The 25,986-nt window shown below is 35.8% G+C and overlaps 3 protein-coding genes across 6 annotated transcripts in view; 2 read left to right on the top strand and 1 right to left on the bottom strand.

Moving 5' to 3' along the window:
• Positions 1-13,639, top strand: part of grh (grainy head) — a 65,013-nt gene extending 51,374 nt beyond the window's left edge. For all 4 annotated transcript variants that reach the window (XM_022838352.2, XM_086969564.1, XM_086969563.1 and 1 more), the window contains 9 exons: positions 1,407-1,639; positions 4,672-4,888; positions 5,542-5,694; positions 5,822-6,047; positions 6,174-6,399; positions 6,699-6,773; positions 7,136-7,304; positions 7,942-8,006; positions 10,130-13,639. In XM_022838352.2, coding sequence (XP_022694087.1) covers positions 1,407-1,639; positions 4,672-4,888; positions 5,542-5,694; positions 5,822-6,047; positions 6,174-6,399; positions 6,699-6,773; positions 7,136-7,304; positions 7,942-8,006; positions 10,130-10,250 — 1,485 coding nt within the window. In that variant the 3' untranslated portion in view covers positions 10,251-13,639. The remainder of the gene's footprint in view (positions 1-1,406; positions 1,640-4,671; positions 4,889-5,541; positions 5,695-5,821; positions 6,048-6,173; positions 6,400-6,698; positions 6,774-7,135; positions 7,305-7,941; positions 8,007-10,129) is intronic.
• Positions 13,640-15,078: 1,439 nt separating this feature from the next.
• On the top strand, positions 15,079-22,511 carry LOC111263372 (uncharacterized). Its single transcript, XM_022838376.2, has 7 exons — positions 15,079-15,467; positions 17,353-17,493; positions 18,349-18,573; positions 20,392-20,649; positions 20,939-21,097; positions 21,532-21,555; positions 22,408-22,511. The coding sequence occupies exons 1-7, from the start codon at positions 15,351-15,353 to the stop codon at positions 22,432-22,434; spliced, it is 951 nt and encodes a 316-aa protein (XP_022694111.1). The 5' UTR covers positions 15,079-15,350; the 3' UTR covers positions 22,435-22,511.
• On the bottom strand, positions 22,310-25,961 carry LOC111263373 (replication termination factor 2). The gene is made up of 2 exons (XM_022838377.2): positions 25,699-25,961; positions 22,310-24,612 (listed from the first exon to the last, which is right to left on the bottom strand). The coding sequence occupies exons 1-2, from the start codon at positions 25,819-25,821 to the stop codon at positions 23,887-23,889; spliced, it is 849 nt and encodes a 282-aa protein (XP_022694112.1). The 5' UTR covers positions 25,822-25,961; the 3' UTR covers positions 22,310-23,886.
• Positions 25,962-25,986: the final 25 nt, after the last annotated feature.

Below are 25,986 nucleotides of genomic sequence, written 5' to 3'. Positions count from 1 at the left end.
GAAATACGATAATTCATTGATCTACCTAGACCAGAAATGAACCAAAAATAGAATGAAACAAACTCTTGTGGTCAGTGGTGCAATAAAAAGCAAACATATAACTTTAATTTAATTTGCGAAGAACAAGACTATCGGTTATATGTGGATCTGGTTGGAGCGCAGAAATGTAATTCGCTTCTCAAACTGCGAACAATAGGGGCATTGGCATTACACTCGATACAAATACGGGAACATTAGTGGCAGAATAAAAATGCGTAAGAACGAAGGTAATAAAGACCCATTTCTTTCTTTTTGTTTTAGATAAAGGAAAGCGGCGTAATTATTAATACACTAAAACCATACAATTTTAAAAAACATCAGACGACTAATGGCTGTCGTCATCTACACGAACTCGTTTATATAAAGTCAAAAGCGCTTGTCTATAGTCTCCTGATTTAAAGTGGAAATTTCAAGATCTTTTATACATAAAAAAGAGCGATACTGGATTCCCTTTCATCACCGTTAAAGCTACCTACCGAGGGATTGTGGTGAAGTTCTGGAGACAGGCGTAGCTCATAAAATGCTCCTATATTTTTCGATATCCAAATTGAAAATTCCATGGCAGTATTAACAATTTAGTAATCTAAAGGACCCAACAAGTTTAAAAAATGACTGTGGCTGTCGAATCGACAAAGGCAAGACCGCACCGATTCACATGTGCTATCTGGGATTGTATGCAGAAACGCCATCGTTTCTAATTATTCCTTTGATTATTCTGGCGTTGCTCCTTCGCCGTCTTCTAGTATATTTACCTACAATGCCCTCACCAGATGACAAAGAATTGTTTCCTTACATGGCCTAAATCTAAGTCGTTAATAGAAAGTATCGCTAGCTTATTGCGATTTCAAAGTGAGTCAATTAAATTTTACTTTCATGCATCATTTTTTCCAAAGTACGTCTTTGCAATATCTACTCTATATTTTTTGCCACGATAGGTAAGGTGCCTAAAAAGTCAGTTGCTGTCATCCCTCAGTTATTGTTCCCATCATATTGGTACCGGCGCTTAGGGGCTTTAGCATTTACAAAGTAAAGAACGCATCAGTGGGCTCAAACCAGCACAATTATTGCTGGAAAGGAATAACCGTTTTACTCATTACTGTAACCATAGTAATAGCAGTTTACTAAAACGATCACAAAGAATTTTTGGATGGAACTTACGTTTTAGGTGACCTGTAAACTTAGAATTTTCAAACTTTCCAGGAATAATTTTCCAACAACTGATGTTCTACTCATTTCTGAAATATTCGCTGTCACATTGTCACTCAATCTAAAAACAAATTCAAAAGACCAGCGAAACTAATTCATATAAGTTAGTATTCGTAAGTACAATTGGTCTATAAATATAAAACTTTTTATGTCTATTTCAGATATTTGATTATTCCGATATTCCAAATTCAACCACACCACTTATTGGAAGTTCTTCCGTAGGGACACCTGTAGTTGTTGTGGGCCCTTTAGGTGCGGCCCAAGTTACAACTCAAACTGTAGCCAGTGTGGTTCAAACAGAGCTCGTGACTACATCTCGAACGAGCCAAAGATGCCGCTCATGGCACGACTACGGGAGAGCCAATGAAAGCGACAAAATTCTCATACCAAAAATGTAAGCTTATTAGTCTTGTTTTTTTCTATTTAGGAAGTTAAAGATCATTCTGATTTGCGTTTCCTCTAACGGCTGACGAAATTTTATTCACATGAAGCACATTCATTTTTTCGATTCAAAACTTATTTGACTGTTCTCAAAGACATTTTTTTCCTCAGTAGAAAGCAACTTTTACAGCAATGCATTTTTGTTAAATCTGTTTTATTTACTCTTCCTTATAAATGCAACCTTTGTTACATGCATAAAGGTGCACCTGATGGCTTACGTTGGCGGACGTTGGGTAAGTCGCATTATCGTTATTTTGACGGTTCCATATTTAGAACTCCGTTAAGGCCCGCAAATACCCCGTCAGACTGCTACAGTTCTCCTGTTAGTCCCAGGTTAACCAATGATTTCCCATTACAGTTCTTTTGTAAGGTTTCCGTTTAATTAATAACATTTAGTCTAATTGATAACAAAACAAAACATCAGAATTTAGATGTATACAAGGTGCATGTAAGGGGTCGGTTATGCGTCCTGTTTAGCCCTTAGATATACTCGAGATATTGACGAGAATTTTTCTAAGATCAAACACGTCAATTGGGACGAGCTTGCTAGGAATTTAGAGGTTGTCGGGTACTTCTGGTACTGGCTGATTTGTCAATTTTCTTTTCTATCCAGGTATCCAAGTTAAAATGAGGCCACAAAATTTAGTGCATAATAATATATAAAGTCAGCACACGTACACACAGTTTGCAACATAGCCTTGATCACAGTAACACGCAATTGAAATCGAATGTACAGTTTTAAATCTCTAAAGGAAATATTTATTCACATAATAATTAGAAAGACCCCCAGCTTACCAAACTGGTCTAATTAACGATTATGGTATGTATCACAAAGAAATCACCGCGTACTTATTACTGAAGATTAACTTCTCGTTTGCTGCTATTGTATCTCACTAGAGGCAGAACACATGTCCGTCCTTTTCAATAACTGGGACAAAAATTATCGAATTTCTAGTCATTCTATGCTTGAGCAAACCTCAGACACAGATATCGTTACTAGTTTGTAAATTATGAAAGCTTTCAGCTTCTCATACACTAAAGGAGTTATGTGGTTGCTGCTGGGTGTAACTGTTTGCCCAAGGGCCACTAAGGCTCAGCTTATCTCTCACATGTTCTTAAGTCTCTGTTCAGTTCATTCCCAAAGAGTAAGAGCTTTTAGATGCTGTCCAAAGGCATTGCGGATCTATCTACTACGCTAGGTTTCGGCAGATACTTTCACTATGGTTAAGCTAATTTAGTGCCTAAAAAGGCCAGTCCCAGATATAACTGCAATAACTCTTTTGCGACACCTTTCATAAAACAACTGCATTCTAGGAGTGGCATTTCTTCAAGCGCTTTTTATGAGCGATAAAGATATTAAGCTGTCAAGAATCTTAACTTTACGTGGAACAGCGGAAAGAAATACATGCATTATCGTGGATATATTATATATGTAATGGAAATGTCTTTGTCACTATTTTTGATATTCTGCGTTTTTTTATGTTGCACTATTCTATTCACCTGGGTAAGTCTGCTAAAACACTAAAACAAATAAAGATGAAAAGCATAATTTGTTAAGAAAAATTATATAATAAAAGCTTTATGTATGGCACTCAAGGGCCTTATGACCAATCTTATTAAACGAGACATGATTTTTAGACAAAATTACTTGTTCTAACTTTTATAGCTCAGTGTGATAGACGTGCATGTTATATGCTGAGCATTACACAGAGGTAGCCAAGCCACAGGACCCAAAAATAGAGGCGGTTGAAATATCAGAAGTGGCAGCAACTGCGGAAGAAGATGAAGTAGAAAATAAAGGCGACGATGACGAAAAAGACCAAGTAGATGGGAAAAGGCAAAAGCCCGAATGGATGGCTGCAGTAGCAGCAGCAGTAGCAACGTTGCCTGCAGAAAACGACGGACAGCAAACGCAAGAGCAAGTTAATAGCGCTAGAGGCACAGGCAACCGACACAGAAGACGATCGAGAAGAAAGCCGACTCGGTAGCACCGTCACAGACAGCACTTGATTTCCACCATTTTGGATTGCATGCGGAATCGCTAATATTCTCTGCTGCAAGCGGGACCAATTGCTTAAACGATGCCCATAGAGTATTTCAAAACTAATAAATATCATACGGAAAGCCACCAATATTAATAGAGAAAAGCAATCTGCATTTTTATTCGCGAGCCTGGCAATGCTAGGAAAAACGCAACCGTCAAGCCATCGCAAACCTCTCCTACTTCTCTTGCCATATCGACATTTTTGCTGCTATTTTTTTTCTTCAATTTTCATCTTCGATTCTTGGTTACGTAGGTACTTTGTATACGTGACTACGGCCTTTTACTGCTAATATTCTCCTTCGAAAAGACAAACAGCCTTGGTAGACTGTAAAATAATAACGTTGATAGCAGCGGAGCTGCAAGTGCGGTAATAAAATAAAGGGTACGTATTACGAAAAATACGTACACGATGCACTCCTTATTTAAGAACGAGCTAATAATATTACAGATAGTAATTTATTGAAAGATTCAGTTGGTTTAAAAAGCTTTCTAAAAAATGTAATCCCGTCCATAACTATACTTGCAAACTGTAAAGGAACTCTTTGGAGCAACAGAGATTGTATAAGCCATACCAAGCCAAGCAGTTTCTATCATGCTTTCTCTTTCTTTTGAAGACGAATATTTCAATAAAAACCACATAGACAAAAACTTCATGTTTCTTAATTTCAGTCTCACACTGCTCATAGTACTTCTTACCCAACTTTATAACTCCTACATTTTATGAATGTTTTTAGTATTGTGGTTCTATGAATACTGAGGTGACCTGACATTATGATTTTAATACAGATTTTATTTTGCTTACTATTTTATTCAGATACATTACAAAACAGGCTTTAATTAGGTCACTGAATACTTACTCAATCTTTAAATATTTTTTTAGTAATGAGAGCAATAAAATCAATAGAAGGGAGCCTAACTTTCATTTTGCTGCTTTTTTGCAGCCATTCGGAAGTGGGTTTTAAGTACTTTCTGGAATCTCCGATTTCTACGTCAGTTCGTAAAGAGGATGATCGCATCACCTACATCAACAAAGGTCAATTTTATGGCATCACACTAGAGTACATCCCAGACTCAGGACGGCCTCTAAAAAATACGCCCGTCAAGAGCTTAATCATGTTGGTTTTCCGTGAGGAAAAAAGTGCTGAGGATGAAATCAAGGTATGACCACCGGTAACAACGCATTTAAGTAAATGGGTAATTTCTATTTCCATTATTTAGTTTTTTAATTTTTGTAGCAAATATCATACTTTATAGACTCTTTATTTTTGTGCTTTATTCAATGTCGGAAAATAGCGGATCGCAGTAATGTTGCTGGAAATTAGTAAGCCCTTTCCCTTAGGGAGGGCTTATGCACTTTTGACCACTGTGTACCACTTCAGTGTATCTGTCATTTCCTGCGTGTGTCAGGTGGCTAGTGGTTTGTTTAAATGAACAATCAAATCGATTAAAAAAAGTAAGTTTAATAATCGTGACAAAATATTTGTTACTGCATAATTAGGTACGTAAAAGGCAAATTATCTATTCGTACATTCCTTGAAGCAGCTGATGCAAAATTTTTTTTAATAAAACACTCAATTTGATCACAATTTAACACTGCAAGCATTTCGAGATGTGAAAATAGAGGACGCTATCTTGAATCCCTTACCAGAATATACATGATCCGGTGAAAAATTTCGTTTTGAAAATCTCTTTCACCTCAATAATTCTATTCACCCTCATAACTATTTTTCATAATTAAATAAATACAATCTCATATTTACGAATTTAAGGAACACTACTAAGATTTCTTACGTCGATTTTATTCGTCTTAGGCTTGGCAGTTCTGGCATTCGAGACAGCACTCAGCTAAGCAACGCATTTTAGACGCGGATTCAAAAAACTCATCCGGGATAATTGGAGGCGTCGAGGAAATAACTCACAACGCCATTGCCTTTTACTGGAACCCTTTAGAAGGACCTGCCAAGGTACTAATAAGATACAAATGTCTCACAGTCAAATGCTGAATGATTCGGCCAGACCGCATTTACTGTAATAATACAATGTCGAACTAAGTCATTCTTTGTCTCTACGTGATTTGCTATATTATATTAGATGAATGTGGCCGTCCAGTGCTTGTCTACCGACTTCAGCAACCAGAAAGGTGTCAAAGGTCTTCCGCTTCATATCCAAATTGATACGTATGACGAGTACTGTGAAGGCGCTCAACCGATAAGTCGAGGCTATTCTCAGATAAAAGTGTTTTGCGATAAAGGTGCTGAGCGCAAGACCCGTGACGAAGACAGGCGCTCACAAAAGCGAAAGCTCTCTGCCACGCAAAGTAGGTTTATTGTTTTTTTATAATACTTTATACGGGGCCGAAACAAGTAAAAATAGTTCATTGATGCGAAGTCTAGTGTACATTAAGTTTCGTGTTCTCTTAAAATTGTTTGGACTCCACGAATAGATGGGCGCAAAAAAATTGAAGAGATGTATCACGCCTCATGTGAACGTACCGAGTTTTACTCCATGGCGGAGCTCGTGAAGTCTCCTGTATTGTTTACCCCAAATGAGAATACAGAAAAGCTTATGCAGCAGCGACAACAAACACAAGGGGTCCAAGGCAATAATGCAAACGTTACGGAACTGAACTATTACACGAACGGAAGCCTCGGTGATCTTAATTCACAAGGGTAGGTTTTCTGCAACCTTTATTTATCGGTATATTTATGTGGGATCTTCGCTTCAATTTGCAATAATTAACAGATTTTTCAACACAGACGATGAGGGACTAAAAATATTTAGATATTTTTCTGTAAAAATTTATTTGGACAAAACTGCGCTAAATAAATCGAAAGATTTTCTGTAAAGCTGAGGTAGTCTTCAGAAATTATTCTTACAAAAGTGCATTGATAAAGCAGCTATGCATGGGTAGTAGACCAATAAATCAAAAGCGTCAAATTGATTTTACTATTTGGTACGTACGTTCCAGAATTGAAGCGTGCTCTCGGCCGGGTTCAACAAGCGATTCGCTTCATGACTGGTCAGGCATCTACACCCACAATCGGTATGCGTTAATTATAAGTGGAATATATAAACACGATTTTCACTACTTGGGATTAATATTTAGGTATATCTACTTCTATTAATATATAGAGTGATTTTCGATACATATACGTTGCACATTTATTTTTTTTCCTACACTTAATATGACATATCATACTTTTCCCCACCAAAGTATTATATATATATATATATATATTTGAAATTTAGCGTAACATATTAACATCTCTTCTCAATCCATTACAGTCGCGGTTGTTAAAAATGTATTCGACAGTTTTGATTTATGGTTTCGACTAAGTAGAATATAATTAGAAGATTATTCGTTAAACAGAATTGCCTAACATGTTCTATGTTATAATATTGCAGTGACCGTGAAGTTTTGGCAAACAACGATGTGACGTCCGCCGCTCCACCGTTGAAAAAGCTAAAAGTCTTCCCGTCAGATAGGGTTATGATTTACGTACGACAAGATAAAGAAGAGATTTTTCAGCCGCTGCATATTATTCCGCCTAGCCTCACTGGGCTTGTAAAGGCAGTGCGTATTGATATGCTTCATTATTGGTTAAAGTGAACTTGATCAAATTAAATTACTTTCTGTTTTACGAAAATTGTGTCGTTTACGTCACAAATTATAATAGCCACATTGTTTTAGTTTACCATTTGTTTTAAGAATCACGTGTCCCAATTCATGCGGGTGTGCCCTAACATGGAATACAGCTCAATGCGTTCTTTATATTTTTTTATATCTCGCTTCATAATTCTATCGCATTGGAGCTTCTTTACACTCTGAATTTCTGTGTACAGTTGTCATTTGCTTGTTTTCAACGAAGTCACTAGCCGACAGGTTACATATGTCAGGACTCTTCAACAACGTTACTAATATTCTCAATTAGTTAAATTGCTGGATTTCACTTTGAGCTTTAAGTAATTCCTTAAAATAAAGAAATGTATGTGAAATTAAAGTTATGATTTTCTTGCAGAACTCGTAGTACTATCTAAGTATACTTTTGACCGAGGCGTAATAGCAATATTATTAATGAACGAACTTCTTGCTTCATTATTTATCCACTCATATAACGCTGCACAATTTGGCCAAATCTGTACCCAAAAATGTGTGCTAAACAACGTTAATTAATGACCATTAGTAAAATTTCAAACCTGTGGAATTTCAGATTGAGATTAAATACAAGGTGCCTGTGAATAAAATCAAGAGCCTGTACAAACAGTGCAAAAAAGGGTAAGTACATAATCGTTTAACATTTTAAAGGCAAGTGCTTCATAGTGCCTAATAGACTTCAGGAGATAAGGACTCCAATGGATGGAACTACGTACCGTAAATCGACTGAAGCAGGGTGTCTCTAGAGGCCTTTGGAAAGCTCAGGTTAACCCGCGCGAAACATTTTTTCGTTCTTAGAGGTAATCTTAGATGTTATTATACGACATAAGTGTTTATGTGCGTGCAATTTTGGCATAATCGTTCTTAATACATACATAACGGTCTTACTCTAACTGAAAAAGTCACCACAATCCTACAACCATGTTTTGTGTACTTTTTACATCGAAAATAAGGCACTGCCTTGTTGGAAAATCTAACTGTTTTTTTTGTAATAAAGTACATATCCTGCTAAAATGAAAGACTGCGTGGGAGTCACAGGATTACTAAAATGTGGCTGCCGAGACACGCTACAGTAGTTTAAGGTAAATATAATAAGCAGCGGTCCATTTGAGACACATCAAAGGCATAGCTTGAACCACTATATTCTGTTTCAGTCAAGCTATAAAACGCAGCATTAAACTCGATATAGCGAAATATAGATACAACTTTTCATTCCAATATTAGCAACGAATTAATTTAATATGTATTCACGGCCACGGTAGACTACCTTACCCTGTTCAGTCAAAGTTGCAGGTGTAAGCTTAAAAAACTGGCTCGTCTTGTTAGTTTTGGGCAACATCTCCATTTTCAAATATACTGTTATTTTCATTTTCTATATAGGAAAAATCGGTGATCCGTCGACGCAGGGTCTAGAAAATATTGTGGGTGCAAAAAAGCAAGCCGGCTTTAACGGCCTTTGCCATATACGTTTGAAATTGCCCTACAAAAGAACAATATATCTACCGGGCTTTTTCTTTTGAACAGCCTCATTTACTTCATAGTATTGGGCCACAAATATAGATATCCTTGTCGACCGTTATGTTTTACTCTATTCTCATATTACCAAACACAGGTTTTATTCTTTGAATAGAAATCTGGCTCCCTATTCCAAATCTAGACATATTTTAGGGTGTTTCTAATTTTTTTCCTACCTCAAATAAACGTAGTGACGCCGGTTTTCAATCATAATTCTGCGTAGGAACCTGTCATTGGGGTTCCGTGTTGCTCAGCGCTGGTTGTTTGTTTGTGTTTTCACGTATTCTACGGCACTCATGCTTTTTTCTGATGAAGTTCCATATATTCGAAGTGTTAAACGATAACTGAATGTTCGAAGCCCAATCTCTCTGCCAAATTACGAGTTGTTTGTTGTTCGATGTCCTCATCAACGGATGACCGACCTGAGTGAGATCCATTTAATCATGTCTCACTTACGATCTTAGAACTCAACAAACTACCTTCAAGTAGTCCTCTGATACTTCGAGTTGATACCATACATGGTGCAAAATATCGCGTACTATTTTGGCACCTTTTTAAGCTCCTTAATAAGCGCAGTAAAGTATGTAACGAAAGTGCATTTTAAAAGTTTATACTTGGAGACTAAGCTCTGGATACAATTTTTGTTTACTACACAACGATATTACGATAGATTTATAAAAACAGTAAAGCGCCATTCTCTTTTTACCAACTCGATAATTGCTAAGTCAAGCATTACCCCTTGTTCAACCTTTGATTGCCTGTATTGCATTGTAAATAGTTAAATCGTGTGTTATCGGTAATTTTAGTGTCACACTTTCGCATTCTGATATAATTCATTACATATGGAATGTTGTAATTTTGTAACTATAACTTAGATAAGTTATATCTGTGTTCCCACAACCCCTTTTTAATGATGAGAAAACATCTGACAAGAACTTGCTGTCTCACTTTCAGAAGATGAAGTTTTATAGAAACAACCCTTTCCTTAACTCCGAAATGCTTAAAAAAATCGAACAGATTATGCCGTACCCCTTTGTTTGTTTTTCTCATATAAGTGTAGAAGCAACTTTTGTGTGATGTTCAAACAGCAGAGAGTTTACGCACGCATACAAGTTAACAGGTATACTCAAAACGCTCAATCCTTAAAACTCAAACTTATTTGTCACAGCTATCATAGGATCATATCAGGTAAGCTATCTAATGTAGCAAATATTCTGTTTTGTTAACAGGGTCACCATTGAGATGGATGATAGCGTGGTAAAGCACTACTGCAACGAGGATACCTTTCAGATGAGTGTTTTGAAGAATCCGGATGACGATAGCCTCCTAGTAACATTATGCGAACTCTAATGACACTATTGTCTACTAAAGGAGATCCTATATGCTATCGGTTCGAACGTTAAGGAGCAGTAATCATAGGAGACAACGAGCGGAGTATTTTGGATTGTTTGTTAGTGCGAACCAGAAAGAAGACATAGGACTCTTGACCAGATAGCCATAATCATGTAAAGCGTTATGTGCGGAGTTAAAAATATATGTATTACGCTTGAACTAATAGATATAAATAGGTCTAAGCTAGACGATTAAAGGGTAGATTAAAAAGATTTAGGACACTAAAGTCTTCTGCAAGAAAGTGGATGATGCAGTGTCAAATAAGCAGGCGATTTTTTAGAAGCAAAAAAGAGTTTATTCTCATATATTTTTATACAAACGTATCGCCATATATTAGGTTGTCAAAAAAGTATCGACCGTTTTTCTAGTTAGTTTGCTTTGAAACCACATAATTCAGATAATATAAGCCGCCCCAGGTCGGTGTCATTGTCATTGGAAAACCCAGATTTGGCGGTACTAGATTAGCTAAAATTGTTATAATACCTTTATTCAGACCTAAAACACAGCGCCCTGCAGATGAGTGAAATTTTTGTAAAAAGTCGCTGTAGTCTACAATTTTATTATTATAAAGGCACAAATGCTAGTTAGGCCCTCAAAAAGTTTGTGGCCAAGGTTCGTTATCAAAGGAAATGACCCAAAGATAATTCTGTCGTTTTCGTTTTGAAAATTTCGATGCGAAAATGCTCTTCATACAGGTTGACCATTACAAAAAAAAGTTGATGAAATCACTGCAAGGCTGACATATAAGCAGCCATGATATTACCAAGAAACTAAACATCCAGAATCAAATAGTCTCGGACCATTTGAAGAAAACTAATTACAAAAGAAAGCTCGACGTCTTGGTGCCACACTATTTGGAGCGAAAGATGTACTTGATCTCATTTCCATCCAGAAAACTCGAGCCATTTCTAAAGCAGTTGATTGTGGATGGTGAAAAGTAGATCATATACGATAAGACTGTGCAAATAAAAAAGTATAACATAAATTGTGCTCCGCAATCCGTGGCAAAGCCCAGACTGACGCCAAAGAACGTGATGCAATGTGTTTGGTGGGATTGGAAAGGAATAAAAAGAAAAGGATAAATTGGTCCCGCCTACTAAATCGATTGATTCAGATTTTTAGTGTAAATAACTAAGAAAATTACGAGAAGCCATTGAAGAAATCGATCGGAACTAGTGAACTGGAAAGATATCGACTTCCGTTAAAAACAATGACAGACAAGATATATCCTTAGCTTCTGTGCAAGAATTGAGAGAACGTGCATAACAAATTTAAGAGCATTTGTCGTATAGTCCGGGTGTTGCGTTATCAAACTATTATCTGTGCCGGTATGTATAGAGCACCCTTAATTATATTAATTCAGTTGCAATGGAGAAATGCATCAATCATTTGTCACAATTTTTCCTTGAGAAACCACATAGATTCTACAGTGATGGGATCATTGTGTTACCAGAAAAATAACAAAAAATCACCGATCGAAACGGCGCATATTTTAATTAGAATTATGTAAAAATATTTGCTTCAACTTTGGTTTAAAACGGTTAATACTTTTTCGACAACCAAATATTTTTATGTTGTCAAAGTATATATATACTAAATCGCTACCCGTGGATAGCGAAGTTGTTAAATGGCCTTTGGGTCATAAGTCAAGAGAGTGCCAAATAGGGCATTTGGCCCTTTCTGGCGATCCTGTAGATATTATAATATAGAATAACGTAATACGGCATCATTAGATGATCTATTTTTGTTGTAATTTTCGTTATGGTAGCGAAACGAGAAACGGTAATGCCCGCGTGCCACTAGGTGTTCTAACAAGATATACAAGCCAGATATAACCAGCAGATATAAAGAATCTCCATGGTACTGTTACTTATACGTAATTGTACCTTTTTGAGATTGGATTAGCGTAGAACTGAGTTAATAGCAATTGACCTAGGCGTGGTCGCCTGGTCGTCATTCAAATCAGGTGACAAAGGTTCTAGAAAAGAAACGTTTTTCATTGTTAAAATACTAACCACCAATATGGACAAGAAACAAAATTGATACTAGCATATGCAGAAGCAAATAGGTACGCGTTTTAGGATTTGCACCCAATTTTACCGAACGTGTTTGAAGAATCATTCAGTGAATAGTAATTCAATTCTGAGTAATTACACATTGTCCCATATGATCGATTTATCTACGCAGGACTGCAACCACCTGTGTTGTTTATGTACCGTGTCTATTACAAAATAATCAGAGCGCAATGGGACTCGAAGTGGAACCTACGATGCGCTACTTTTTTAGCGCATAGCAGTCGGCCTACAAAAAGGGGTTGCGTATTTTAATTAAACATGAAAACTTAAGTATCATAAGACAAGCTGACTACTGTTATGTGCCAAATGATTCAAAAGCTACTTCATTAGTTTTCTTAATGTTATTGATGATATGAAGTTTCGTATGCCTTCTTTAAGGTCTTCAGGACTCTTCACTTGATTTCATTGGAAGTAATCTAGTAATGGGAGAAAGCTTACAAAGATGACAGTGACAGTATTCAGCAGGTAATTATAATATGTTTATAGTGAATTATTGGTAAGATCAATACTGCACGTTTACCAAGCGGTTATCATAAAGCTCAGAGTTTAAACTCTTGAGCTCACTTGAGCCGCGTCGTAAGAGGCTTATTTCGATCTAGGATCTATTGAGTGGTTAATGGTGTCATGAAAGAATGCTCTAATGCATGCTACAACCACTCTTAAAAAAACGTTCTCGAAGATTTTGATCTCTGTTTTTGATACTTAATTTACATTAATGAATAATATAATATATTAGTGTATATGTTTGGTGGTAGACTTGTGAGATATCACAATACTCTAACAGACATATTATGTTTGCGTTTTATTGCTCGCGCATGCAATGCTTCCAATGATTCACTACTCACCGCCTTTGGACAGGCAGCTTCTCCAAGGTCTTCTTTATTTTTGTTATCATTGTCTCATGATCAATCGTGATTGATTCACTATTCGTAATTAACTGTAAATTACCAGTACAGCGCTACTGAAGTGTGGTGTACTAAATTGCGAGTTCTAATTAACAGTTATAGAGCTAACTGTAATCTTATTAGGAAGCTGTCTGGAGTCGTGCTTGAGGCTGGAATGGCGCATCGCGTACGAGTTCACATTTGGATCTGAATAACGAACAGACTTTCCATTTTAATTAAGCGAATAACATTAAGTAATTTACTGGCTAAAAAAATGCCAGTTTTTGATTATAGTTGGATAGCTTAATAATACAGAAAAACACAGTATTACGTTTTGTCGTCTATGATAAAGAAACATTGAATAAAGTTTACATTTTTGTATAAAATATTTCCCGCATTCATTAGTTAGTTGGTTAATTGATGCAATGATATAAGATATCTAAGGCATTGAATATAAGGGAGAAACCACCGGTAAAAACTAAGTTTGTCAAAACTACAGAGAATGAACAGCTTGCTTAAATTTTACTCAAAATGGATCTAAGTACTACATCATCACAATTATATTTGTCTCTTTTTTCTCCTAAAAGCCTTTCCTGTGAGGGTATCGTTTCCTCGTTCCCATTTCCTTCACAATAGATTGGGCGCTAGCCCCTATTTTAGATTTTATGAAACCAATTGCAATATTCGAAATCACGCAACCCAATACTCGAAGATCACCATATTCCTTACAAAATGTACAAAGTTTGTGCCATCGTATCCCCTATCTGCACACTATGTTTTTATAGTAAATTGGCAACCTTCTTCAATTAAAGTTTAGGTTTTCGCACAGCTTCATTGACCTTAGATTTACCGCATTTTTGTTGAGTTATAGGGATTCGTTTTTTATCTGGTTTTTGTCAGAACGAAAGTGGGTCGCGAATTGACTAACGAGGCTCAAGAATTCGTCTTGGCAAAATAATTTAAAAGTTATAGGTCTTTTATAGCGTATATAGTGGTGCCTGGGGCATGACATAATTATTATCATAGACGCCAAATGTTTCTCTTCCTTTTCTCCTTACTGAACTCCGTGATTTAGTGACTGAATTATAATATAACCCGTCGCGACATTCTGATTACATAATCTAAGAAGATGGCTGTTTTTCTGCTTAAGTGTTTAAAATAAAAACTATTTGAAGAAACTTCGTGTTGATTTTTTGTTGTGGAATTCTTCATCTTTATATCGCTACGGGGATTATTATAGAAAAAAGACGGGCGGAGACAAAACGGAGTCTCTGTGTTCTCTAGAAGGCCTATCGTCCATTAGCATCCCAGTTCTGAGGTACCGGATAAACAAATAGATACATATTTAATCTAGCATTCTAAACAGGATTTCATTTATTATATATTTTAGCACATTATACAGCTTTCGGTCTCCGGTTAAAACGAACAACTTAGTTAAGAGTTTTAGGTTGTTGGCTAAACGCCGAAACATTGCGCATGAATGCAACGCATTTTGATAGTTACAGTGCGTTTCTGATTTAACTAAAAAATCGAGTGCATAATTTGTATTATAACGGGTCAACAAATAGTCATTGCCAACGATCATGCGTTACACCCTTCATTCAGTCAATCAATCAGAGTAGTATGCTATGTTCATTGGCTTCAAGCTTTCGGTTAGAAAGATGTACAAGTGCCCCGTCACCCTACTGGTAAAACCTTTCTAGGCAGCATCGTTGTTTACGTCTTAAAGCTAGGGTCTGATCGTCCAATCTAAAGTCACGCACTATTTTTAGCCATTGCAAAGGAAGCAGTCAACGGTCGACACTGCGCCTGCGCCACTGGTCAGCAGTACGTCCTGCTTCAACACACCGACAACTAAAGCCTATAGCGTTAACTTGGGTAGTAAATGCTTGTTGGTGTGCAGCGTTCGTAACTCCTGTAGGCAGCATTGTATTAACCGCTAACGTCGCGTTCTTTTTCGCGGTCGTTCGTCAAGGAGTCTGCGAGCTACATCTATAGGGTAACTAGTAAATCCTATAACTTTGCTTTCGTGATTTTGTGACAACTAAGGAACCTGTGCACGTATCGGATCCATTAAATTTCTTACTAGAAAGCCCGCAATGATGGATTTTATTAAGAACGTTCTTTATATTTTAACGTACCCGCTCTGGTACATCTTGGCATTAATGATCGGGAAAAAGGAAAAGCCGTCAGCCATCGAGGGATGCAAGGAAGATGTAAGTGATTATATGATTATGTCTCTATGAAGCATTCACAACTTCAGATTTTTTCCCAAACACTATTAATACAAACCACTTTATGGCACCGTCGGTTTACTTCGATTCCGTTTATGTTCCTATTTAATTGTTATGCTCGTCTTCACTGAGGTTTAAGTTTTTAAAAAGCGACTTAACAAGTTACACATTGTATTTAATCATAATAAGTTAATAGGCCGTAACAATTTTAGCTAATTAGTATTTTTTGGAGTTATTTGAAAACAGGCAAAAAGTTGGATAGCACAAAAAAGTATTTCCAATTCAATGTTTCACTTAGTCTATTCCTTCATATTCTATACTACATAACGGAAAACAATAACGACATTCACTTTTCTTATTGCGCTAGTTTAAGTAGTTCTTCTTATTTTATCATTATAGTGCATTGCATATGGGAAAGATCTATATTCTTCATATATATGGCAATTAAAAAAAAATATGACTACTAAATTTAATTTTAATAGCTAAAAAATAGCGTTAACCATTCAAAAGATCGCTACTGGAAGTGTAATCGATTATTACCTATAATGAAATTCTTTATTAAAGCTAATGACTCGGTTTTCAAATGCCATACTGCAAGAAAGCATGCACGCCCTTAAAAATGTAATATAGCCATCTTATTTAGGACTACATTAATTGGACACTTACGACTGAAGTACGTTATGAAAGCCTTGCTACTTGTCTTATATTCACTTGAATTTTAACGTTCATATGCGGATGTGATGTTGATGATGCGATGTGAAATCACGTGATTTATATGCCGATTCATTTCAAAGGAACCATTATTAAATTTCTCTGTTGAATTAATAGTATTTGGGAATCAAAGTCGATAATAATCGGTTTCTTTAGTAAAAATGAGCTTTTAGAGACTGCTTTCAGATTAAATGATTACACTTTGTGAACTGATATGCATTTAACCAGTGAAAGGCTATACACTTCGCTAATCACTTTTAAACGATGAAAGCGGTTTTAACATAAAAAATAATGACAATTTAAACTGCTCGTACATGTTACCAGGATACATGTTGTATTCCCTTTTCTAGTCCATTAATTGTTATCTTATTATAATTTGTGAATTCTGATTCAACTACGCAAGTGCACCATCTATTAACAATATGGTTATTTTGTGTGTATGTTTTTAGCGAAACTCAAAATAAGCCATAAGTAATTTTTAAAAATCATTCTCATTGATTTAAAGTGACCTTTCGCATTTCTATTCTAAAGAAAAGTGGGGTGTAAATTAGAGTTAAGTATTATCTAGAATATTTAGTTAAGGATTTTCAAAATGGGAGATATTATGGATACTTTGATCCATTAACGAAATACTGTACCGCATGTTTCAAGCTTTTTTTCTAATTCTTTTAAATACATCTTACAAGTTGCTTTTAAAAAAAAAGGATTATAACCCTTACAATCAATAATAATATATAATAATAAAGGTTTAGTTAAAAGCAATATTAGCTGTCACATCGTCACTTTTACCTTATATTTTTTATCAACGCCACTTTAAACCCTTTTCTTCTTCTATTTTTAATGATGAATTGGTCTCAACATAATGTATGTAAAAATGTGTTCCACGAAGAGTTTCGCCTTTAATTTAAAACGCATTTTTTAACGGGATCTGGGACAGCTCATTTACATCATCAAGCATTGTATAACTTTGATGGACCGTATTTAAGCTGTCGCAAAAAAAATGAAATATATTGAGAGCGCGACTCTGAAATAACAAATCATTTCAAGGATGACACTTAGGAAGTACCATTTCAAACAGCGATTATTTACATCACATAATGCAGCGTGCGTTTTTAAATAATAACAAAATCTTAGAACATTGTTTTGTGATCACTAGTTCACTGGCAATGATGTTAAATTGGCTCCTTTGGACAAATTCGACCCTGTGGAGTGGGAGCGAACTGCAAAAGGCATTCATGAGCACATAAACAAGCGAGCGGTGGAAAACGCCGAGCAAGTCCGTGCTGAAACTTTAAAGGTGAGAAATCATTTGATTATTGAAACCTACATAAACCATTGTATCAGAAAACAATATTTGTTCCATAATTATACCTGGAACGTGCATAACCCATTATTGCTTCTCCATTTTATCGTTAAAATGGGGTTTTATTAATTCTAGATTAAGATCTATTCTAATTCTTCTAATTCTATCTATCAGAATTGCTTTTAACGGTAATACCTTATTTACTTTACCTGCAATTTTTCAGTTTAGCATATTCATATGAAAATATATTTTACGTATTTTTTACTTAGAAACAGTACATAAAAATAGCATTAATTTATAAAAAAAAACGTCCTGCACACAGAAAAAACATCTTTTAGAGAATAGCTCGCGCAGTGTGGAAAGTATATATAAATATGCTGTATTCTTTATCTTCGCTAACGAACACCGTACTCTATAGTCAAATTAAACGGCATTTCAAAATAGGTGGCATCGGGCACAAAAATAGACAGCCTCAGTCTTTAAAAAGTAGAGTGTGTAACCTGTAAATTCCCTATAAATTCCCTGTAAAAGACAAAGAACATATTGGCTTGTTAAAGAGAAAGCCATTTCCTTATCAGGAAAATGGCATAATAAGGAAGGACAAGCAAAAGGGGAAACTAAATGACATTTAAGTTAAAAATGGCCACAAGCCTATTTCCGCAGCGTATCATTGTAAAAAATTGATGTCGATATCGATATTCGCCAGTGATTTTAGGCGCTTAAAAGCCTTTAAAGCGATAACAGCTTCAAAGGTCAAAAAATTCCTACTCTAGTAAAATGAAATAATTTATCTGTATGTGTACTAGAATAGTATGTTGAACAGGTGCAGCTTGTTGTTTGTAATTCTAGACAGATGAAGATGAAGGAGAGTCCGAAGAATTCGACGATGACTCGATCGAAAATCTAGAGACAGACGAGGAGCTCGTCCTGTCAGATTCCGTCAAGAAGGCAACAGAAGAACTCCAAAAAGAAATAGAGGAAACAATGAAGCTTAGGGATCAATTGAGAGAGGCTGTTGAAAAGAATCAACGGCGTCTCGAAGATACTGTTGGAGAAGCACAGAAGCCTACCAAGGTAAGTAAAAACGACTAATCTAACGTGTTTCTCATTTTTGATTGTATTGTATATATATTTCCTCTCGTCTAGTAACAAAAATATACATAAAAATCGACGCTAAAACTGCTTCAGAATGAGCAGAATTAACTGCTAGTTAACGACTCTTTACTGATGGTATATATTTCTTAGATTGTAAGAACTCATATATTACGAGTCATTGCCATCCATTTTAGCTTTCTTGTTAACCCTATTTAACCTGAATAATGAGGTAATAATAATGATGATGAGTTCAGCATTCGTGAAAATTATTTAGGTATGGTTTCTAACAAATTCAGCTTTTTTAGACAATCTTAGGAAGACTCTTTTTAGAAGCAAATAGGTGCTAGCTATTGACCTGGCATATCCGAAACTGCAAGCTGCTAAAAGAAGGTTACCATCTGTTGAATCAGTTAGTTGTCAACTGTCAAGATTTGTGTAGAAATGGGAACTTGGTTTTCCAATCGTGATCCTTTTTCTGACCGTGACCGTGGAATTTACAAACATTTACTTAACATAGTGACCACCTTTTTAAATAAAGCTTATTGTTATGTATGTACAATATAATTGTTCAAGCTATAGTATTTAATGTATTGAAAAAGATTTTTCCGAAGCGTGTGGGTTATTTTTCTTATGAAGCTTGGCTCAGTAGAGCATAATTAAACAGTGACACGGCTTGGACGGCTAAATATTGAGCTGATTATAAATTGCTACTTTAAGCCTCCCATTGCCAACATATAAACATTTGAAGTAGCGGGTGCTTTTGTAAATATTAATCTACCATGTTTTTTTTTTGACATCGTTGTTATTTGCGTCAAGATACTATGCTTATATGAATTTCAACGATTGCACTTTAACCGATTGCCACTTCATCACTCATTTAATCAAAATTACTGGAATTTTTACCCAAATTTGAAAAAAGAACGTTTCAGAATATGCTTGATGACAAAGTTAAAATGTCACCTGCCACAATAGTATGTGTCTATGGTATGTTCTGTATTATTTGTATGGAAAAACTATTTTTGCAAGACTTGTTTCTGACTGTTTTATCGGTATATTACCTTTAATCGAAACTGGTCTATTTCTAATTGTAGTAGTAGAATTACACATCCAATTGGACAGTCTGGCATACATCGCAAAAGCAAAGAGTTTGACACACAACTTGACTTTTGTTTTTTCAATATGCGCTTATCTAACTTAACTTTGAATTTCCGCGCACTCAAATAGTAACAAATGCTTTGGAGGCATATATTAGCGGAATACGTACCCCAAGTGGAAGTTTATCTCCTCTATTTCAATAAATCGTACATTCTTTACATCGCTAATTTTTTATGGGCTAACTGAGACCTCATTACATCTCAGGACAGATTTTATTAACTTCATTGAGTGCCAAAACCTTCAAGATCTCTTGTGAAAGAGTTCCAGCGATGCATTTCATAGCTTTGGTTATCGTTTGAAATATACGGCTCGCTTCACCTTTGTTTGTGGAATCCTGAACTCTAAATCAGTCTTATAAAAAGAAAGATACATATTAAAGACAAAACTCCTTAGAGTCTATATGTGAAGTTTACCCCGCGTATATCTGTAATATGATAGTGTTTAGTTTGAAACTGATATTAATAGTACACGCTTTCTTCGTTGAAGCTCTTGTACCAATAAGTACAATTGCCAAAACCTTCATGCAAACTTAATTAGTATACAATCTACATACCTTATCCGTAATAACAATGATAGGTATTTATTCATCATCAGAAAACCAATATATACATATTTACGATACAATATTAAATTGTGTAATAGGAAAGGTCGACTGACGTTCAGGATACGCTCCCAGGTGTAACTAAGAACATAGTCGTTGAAGCCGCCCAGAGAACCCAAAAAGAATTTGATCGAATAGCCAAAGTTACCGACGATGCCGCTAAAAAGGTGTTTGCTGACACTCAGCAAGCTAAACACAAGGCTGCGGCAGGAATACAAGGTGCCATTGGAGAAGTTGACGCAGCCGCCCAACATGTGGGAGAATTGATCAGCAAAACGAGCGAAGAAACGTTTAAGCGAGTTAGTAAGAATTTAATAAAAGTTTAATTCGGGAACGATAACCATATAGCCACAAATTGACCTTGCCGTAGTAAAAAATAACCACGTAACGAGATATAATACGAGTTCGTGCTATCATCACTTCAATATAAAAGGATTGAGCAATCCTATTAAACTATAATTATGTTTTCTGGAGCATTCTACACAAATAAAATCGGGGCCTCTAGATCTAAAATTGGAGTAAGTAAAATCATGATAATTTTGAATGCTGTTATTACCTTTAATAAATTATGTTCCCGGAAAACTAAAGGTTGAGGGTGGTGCTGGAGAAGCTACAAATCTTCAAGACGAGCTAAACGAAGCAATAAAAACGACTCAAAAAAATGCTAAAGGAACCGAGGAAACAACAGTTGAATTTTCGGAAATCTTCGACAAAGAGACTCGTGAAAGATTCCAAGCTCTTGAGCAGGTAGGTGAAGACGTAGTCATCAGCATTCATCAAAAGTCACTATCTCGATATATGTATATAAACGACTAAAAATGCTGAATAGGCTTGCACCTGTATGTAGTGGTTAACTGAAATCATTATTCTAGGATGTTCTGTGCTTTGCATAAAATACGTTGACACTTTTAGATTGGGAGATAACTCACAAGTTGTTTTTCTTAACAACGGCTTATGGCCCAAAAGAATGGTTGTCGGTTACATGTATCTGATAAACACTCTCTTGTGCCGCGAATCCTTTACCAAAGTATAGAAAACGACTAACTTTTGCACATCTTCTGATCTAAACCTACCACGACAAGATTGTACTTATAAATTCATCTACAAATCATGCTACTTTTTTATTAACTATATGTGTAAGTAGCATCAAACAAGGAATAAGGTCTGCATTTATTTTACAGACTATCCAGGAGGACGTTGACAGTGTAAGTAGTACAATGCTGTACGTAAGTTGAATGCTCTGCAGTATATTAGTAAAAAAATAAAGTAACATTGCAAATCAAGTGCGTTTTTTACCGCTAAAACAAGGATGGCTATTTTAGCTTGCTTTGCTCGGGTGTAAATCAAGTTACAGACCAGTCTTTTTCTATAAAGGAAACCTTTGAAGCCTTTTACAGACTTATAGAATATTTTTTAAGTTCTCTTGAATGTTTTTACAAACCGGCACTAGTATTGCAGAAGATACTTATAATTGAAACATTCTGTAATTGAATGTCGAACCTCATTAACAATGTCTGTATGATTATAATCGAAATTTCTTACTGTAGTGTACAAATTCTTGTCTCCGGACTATTTCATTCTCACAAGATGCATCGTACTCACTGCCTGGACGGTTGTAATTATTCATTAACAAAGGTAGACTGCTTAAACTGTACTGCTTTTTTTGGAAGGGAATTTACTGAATACGGGGTTATTAAAAGCTCGACAAATTAAATTTTAAGCCGAACTAAGTGCTAAAAGGGAACACTTTGTAAAGTCTCCCATAAAGTTACAGTGGATTTCATTGTCAACTTAAAAGGGGTACTTATTGCTGGAACACTGTTTTCACCAGCGGCTAGCGCAAAAGCCACGCATTGAATTATGCCCGGAAATATAACGGTCAACTAAGAATAAATAGCCTGTACTAATTTGATTAATCATACATAATCGTAACTAATCTAGCCAAATTATGAAAACACATTTTCTATAAACACAAAAAACTGGTAGAAAAACATAACGTTTTATTAAGCATTCCAATTTTTAATTTGCCAGCACTTACATACATTATGTTCTTTCAGCCCCTGAAGAAATTCACCAAAAACTGAGTCTTGTGTAAATTATAGGAATCGTATTGTTGTAATTTGAGTTATTAAATAAACGAGTACTTTTTGAAATTCCTTAATTACCGTTTTTTTTTTAATGTACTATATGTTACCACATGGTTCTGTCAACGGTCACCGTTACCGCTTTGGATTGCGTTTTTTTCATGAGTATTCTGCTAACCTAACGTCTCAGCTCCAAACAAGAACCATTACATCTGTGTCACTTCAGTTCATTCTTATTGCTTATAATATCATGTTACAATATTCCTGTTGTCTTGCTTATCCTGTCCCCAAAAAGATAACCTAAACTTTGGTTATTAAGGTATACAGCTTGTTATTCTACTTCGTCTTTTCTTTCCAATACAACTATTCCACAATCTCAGAATTATCGAACCCAGGATACACATATGCATATAGTTTTCTTGTCCTTATGTTTACGTTTGCATGCATGGAAAATTAAATTTTTTTATGGTAAGCGTTTACAGTATTTACGGCAACTAAAACTTCAAACAATAACCCTCAACGTAGTTTTAAAATCTGATCAATTTGTGCCAACTAGCTTCAAAATCAATGTAATGACCGCTTTAGTTACATATAGACAGATCGACAACCTCAGTATATCTACTAGTGTAGTAGTTAGATGAAGCCAAGTGAAATAAGTAAGCTGACGCGTAAGTTGATTGAATAAGCCTAGCTTGGCATTTAATCTAAGGGCGGCAAGTCTGTGCTTAAACCTATGCAAAAAGGTTTACAATAGAGACGTTCAACAAGGCACTAATAAGTTGATCTCTCATATATAATCCTTATTTGAGAATCAAAATGCTTGAACCGTTTTCCAAATGTATACAGCGGATCTCGCAAACCACAATTTTAAGTTCAAGGCCAAGAATCTTTCTTGCAAATTTGTTGTAGTTCTGGAACATATTGCAAGAAAAAGGTGTAAATGGAAGCTACGCGAAGATGAAATGCACGTCGCTCCATACATGCCGCACGCTCAAATTCCTTCTGGACTAATTATGCACAATATAAGCTACACGATGCTTCTTTTACATGCCATACTTTATATGCGTATATACTCTACTTCGTGTAAATTTGTTGTAGTTCTGGAACATATTGCAAGAAAAAGGTGTAAATGGAAGCTACGCGAAGATGAAATGCACGTCGCTCCATACACGCCGCACGCTCAAATTCCTTCTGGACTAATTATGCACAATATAAGCTACACGATGCTTCTTTTACATGCCATACTTTATATGCGTATATACTCTACTTCGTGTAAATGAAGATATTTTCAATTCAATTCAGTAATACTGAAACCTCTAAAAACAATATTTTCTGATCTAGTAAGATGCATAAAAAATCAGTTTCGTTCTTTATATATAATGTAGTTCTTTATTTACATGTGTATACAAATATCAAGCTTATTTCCAGAGGAAAGCCTCATAAGATTGTCACCTAATAGAACAGAGGATTATGTGTAATCCAGTGCGCCGTAGGTTTATTCTTTGCACTTTCGTGTGATGTAAAGAGAGACTTCAGAGCTTCGGAAGCGTTAGGGTCGTTTGCTATTGAATAAGAAGATTTGCCAGCAGAATTGCTTGACGACGTAGTTACCTCCTGTTTTATCGGTTTCATCTTCTCTTGTTTTATTTTTTTTGATGCTGGACCAGCAGCATCTTGAGGGTCGATTTCAACCTTCGGGTTAGTCTCATTCTTTACCTTCTTCCGAGCCGCTTTAGCAGCACATTTTCGCTGAATCATTCGAACCTCCATCTCCTTTCGTTCTTCTTCGTTAGGATTCAGAATGATAATTTCGCTAGGATTCATAAGACCACTGCATTTAAGACACTTCTCAGAGCTAACGTTCTTGCGGGCACGTTCGCTAAACACACAGCCACATCGACGGTTGAACACGAATTTGTACTTCCCATTCATTTCAAGGCCGGTAGTAGGGCAGATATAAGCTGCAACAGCATGGTCAACGTAATCAGTATTTTTGGTCTGTACATATTTGAAAGCGGGGTTGTCCGTGAGGACTAGCTCAGTAACATCTTTTAACTGCCGAATGTGTGCGGCTGTTTCTAGAGGTGACTCGACACGACGAAGTAAGTAGTGAATGACGGCCTCCTTATTATACAGTCGACCTAAATCACATGCCACAATCGGTTGCTTCAGTGCTTGCTAAAAAGGAAAACAAGAAAAGCAATAGTTAGAGGCATTGAATGAATAAATATAGACTATTGTTCTTAACTATCTTATGAAGAATAGAGTAATAAAATGAAACATTTACAGGAGAAAGATGTGTATATATAGGTTTCATTAATCAACAAACGTAATCCTATGTTTTCACGATTAGGATAACTCTTTCTAAACAGTTAAGTAATGAATATGTAAAGATTTCATTTACATTACTTCAAAAAAAACTTTTCCGCAAATTCAATAAGGCAGATGGCTATACTAAATGGCACGATTTAACAAGATGTTTTGTTCACTAAAGAACAGGCAAAATCTTTTTGACTAAAATAAACTACCCTATAAATCTAAAACTGAGTAGTTATTTCACGTAATAATAGAAGTATTTCACTACAGTCATTACTCGTACTAATTCTCTTGACTATTTTATAGTATAGTACGATATATCTTTGATTTACGAGAAATGCGCGTTCGACAAATCTTCACTGTATTTCAGATATTTCTATGCATTAAATTGTCGGTAAAAATAATCAATTTACAGGTCGTTTTGAGAAAAATGGCTGTAAGAAAACAATTATATAATAATCAATTTACAGGTCGTTTTGAGAAAAATGGCTGTGAGAAAACAATTATATAAGTCACGTTATCTAGTAAGACGATGGGATACATAAAAGGCGTTAGTGGGATCGCAGGGGACCTACTAGGGATGAAGCACCTCCTAATATATGAAAACACTTCTAGGGCCGGTACTGCGTTCGGTCGTTCTAGAAAAACACTCACTTGCTCGTTACGGCATGTTTATTTTTATTTACTATAAACATCCCCAAAATGCATGCTTCGTGCTTCGTCAGGAAAATAATTTGTTTGTGCCTAATGAATTTCTACGTCTTCACATAAAAAAGAAGAATAGTTAAGGCTTTGCCAACAATGTTATTTATACGAAACCGCAGATACTGTATCCGAAATTTTAAAACGTCGCTTAAAATTAAATAATTCGTTACTGTGAAAACAACTAGCATGCAATGCTTTACGGCGGAGCTACAGGTAGAATTATGACAAAATTATTATACGTACCTGCGAAATTGCGCAGTGTTTCCATTTAAACGCGTTCTCTGCTTGCATATCTTTCTGTTCGTCCTTCTGCTTAGTTCGTACAAGCTCATCGCGACGAGGTATAGTTCCGCCGTCACATCCCATCGTGGTTGAAGTTTTACTATTCAATGCGATCAGAAAGGAAAGGTCAGTTGCTCAAAGCCCTCTTCTTTGCGATAATACAGCGTAACATAAGACTTCTGCACTGTATCAGTCAGCTAAACAAACGCTTCGATGGTATGTAAACAATGTGTTGATGATTTTTGTCTG

Source organism: Varroa jacobsoni, unplaced genomic scaffold (genome assembly GCF_002532875.2).
Source record: "Varroa jacobsoni isolate VJ856 unplaced genomic scaffold, vjacob_1.0 scaffold_759, whole genome shotgun sequence".
Lineage (NCBI taxonomy): Eukaryota > Metazoa > Arthropoda > Arachnida > Mesostigmata > Varroidae > Varroa > Varroa jacobsoni.
Note: the sequence above shows the minus strand (reverse complement) of the source record. Positions and strands in the feature narration are given on the sequence as shown.

What these genes read in the sequence shown, in the direction of transcription:
- LOC111263373 (XM_022838377.2), bottom strand. Translation starts at nt 25,821, where the DNA reads ATGGGATGTGACGGCGGAACTATACCTCGTCGCGATGAGCTTGTACGA. An exon ending in AACACTGCGCAATTTCGCAG is followed by an intron (nt 24,613 to 25,698) that starts GTACGTATAATA and finishes TTTCCTTTTTAG; the next exon opens with CAAGCACTGAAGCAACCGAT.
- LOC111263372 (XM_022838376.2), top strand. Translation starts at nt 15,351, where the DNA reads ATGATGGATTTTATTAAGAACGTTCTTTATATTTTAACGTACCCGCTC. An exon ending in AAGCACAGAAGCCTACCAAG is followed by an intron (nt 18,574 to 20,391) that starts GTAAGTAAAAAC and finishes ATTGTGTAATAG; the next exon opens with GAAAGGTCGACTGACGTTCA. An exon ending in TCCAGGAGGACGTTGACAGT is followed by an intron (nt 21,556 to 22,407) that starts GTAAGTAGTACA and finishes ATGTTCTTTCAG; the next exon opens with CCCCTGAAGAAATTCACCAA.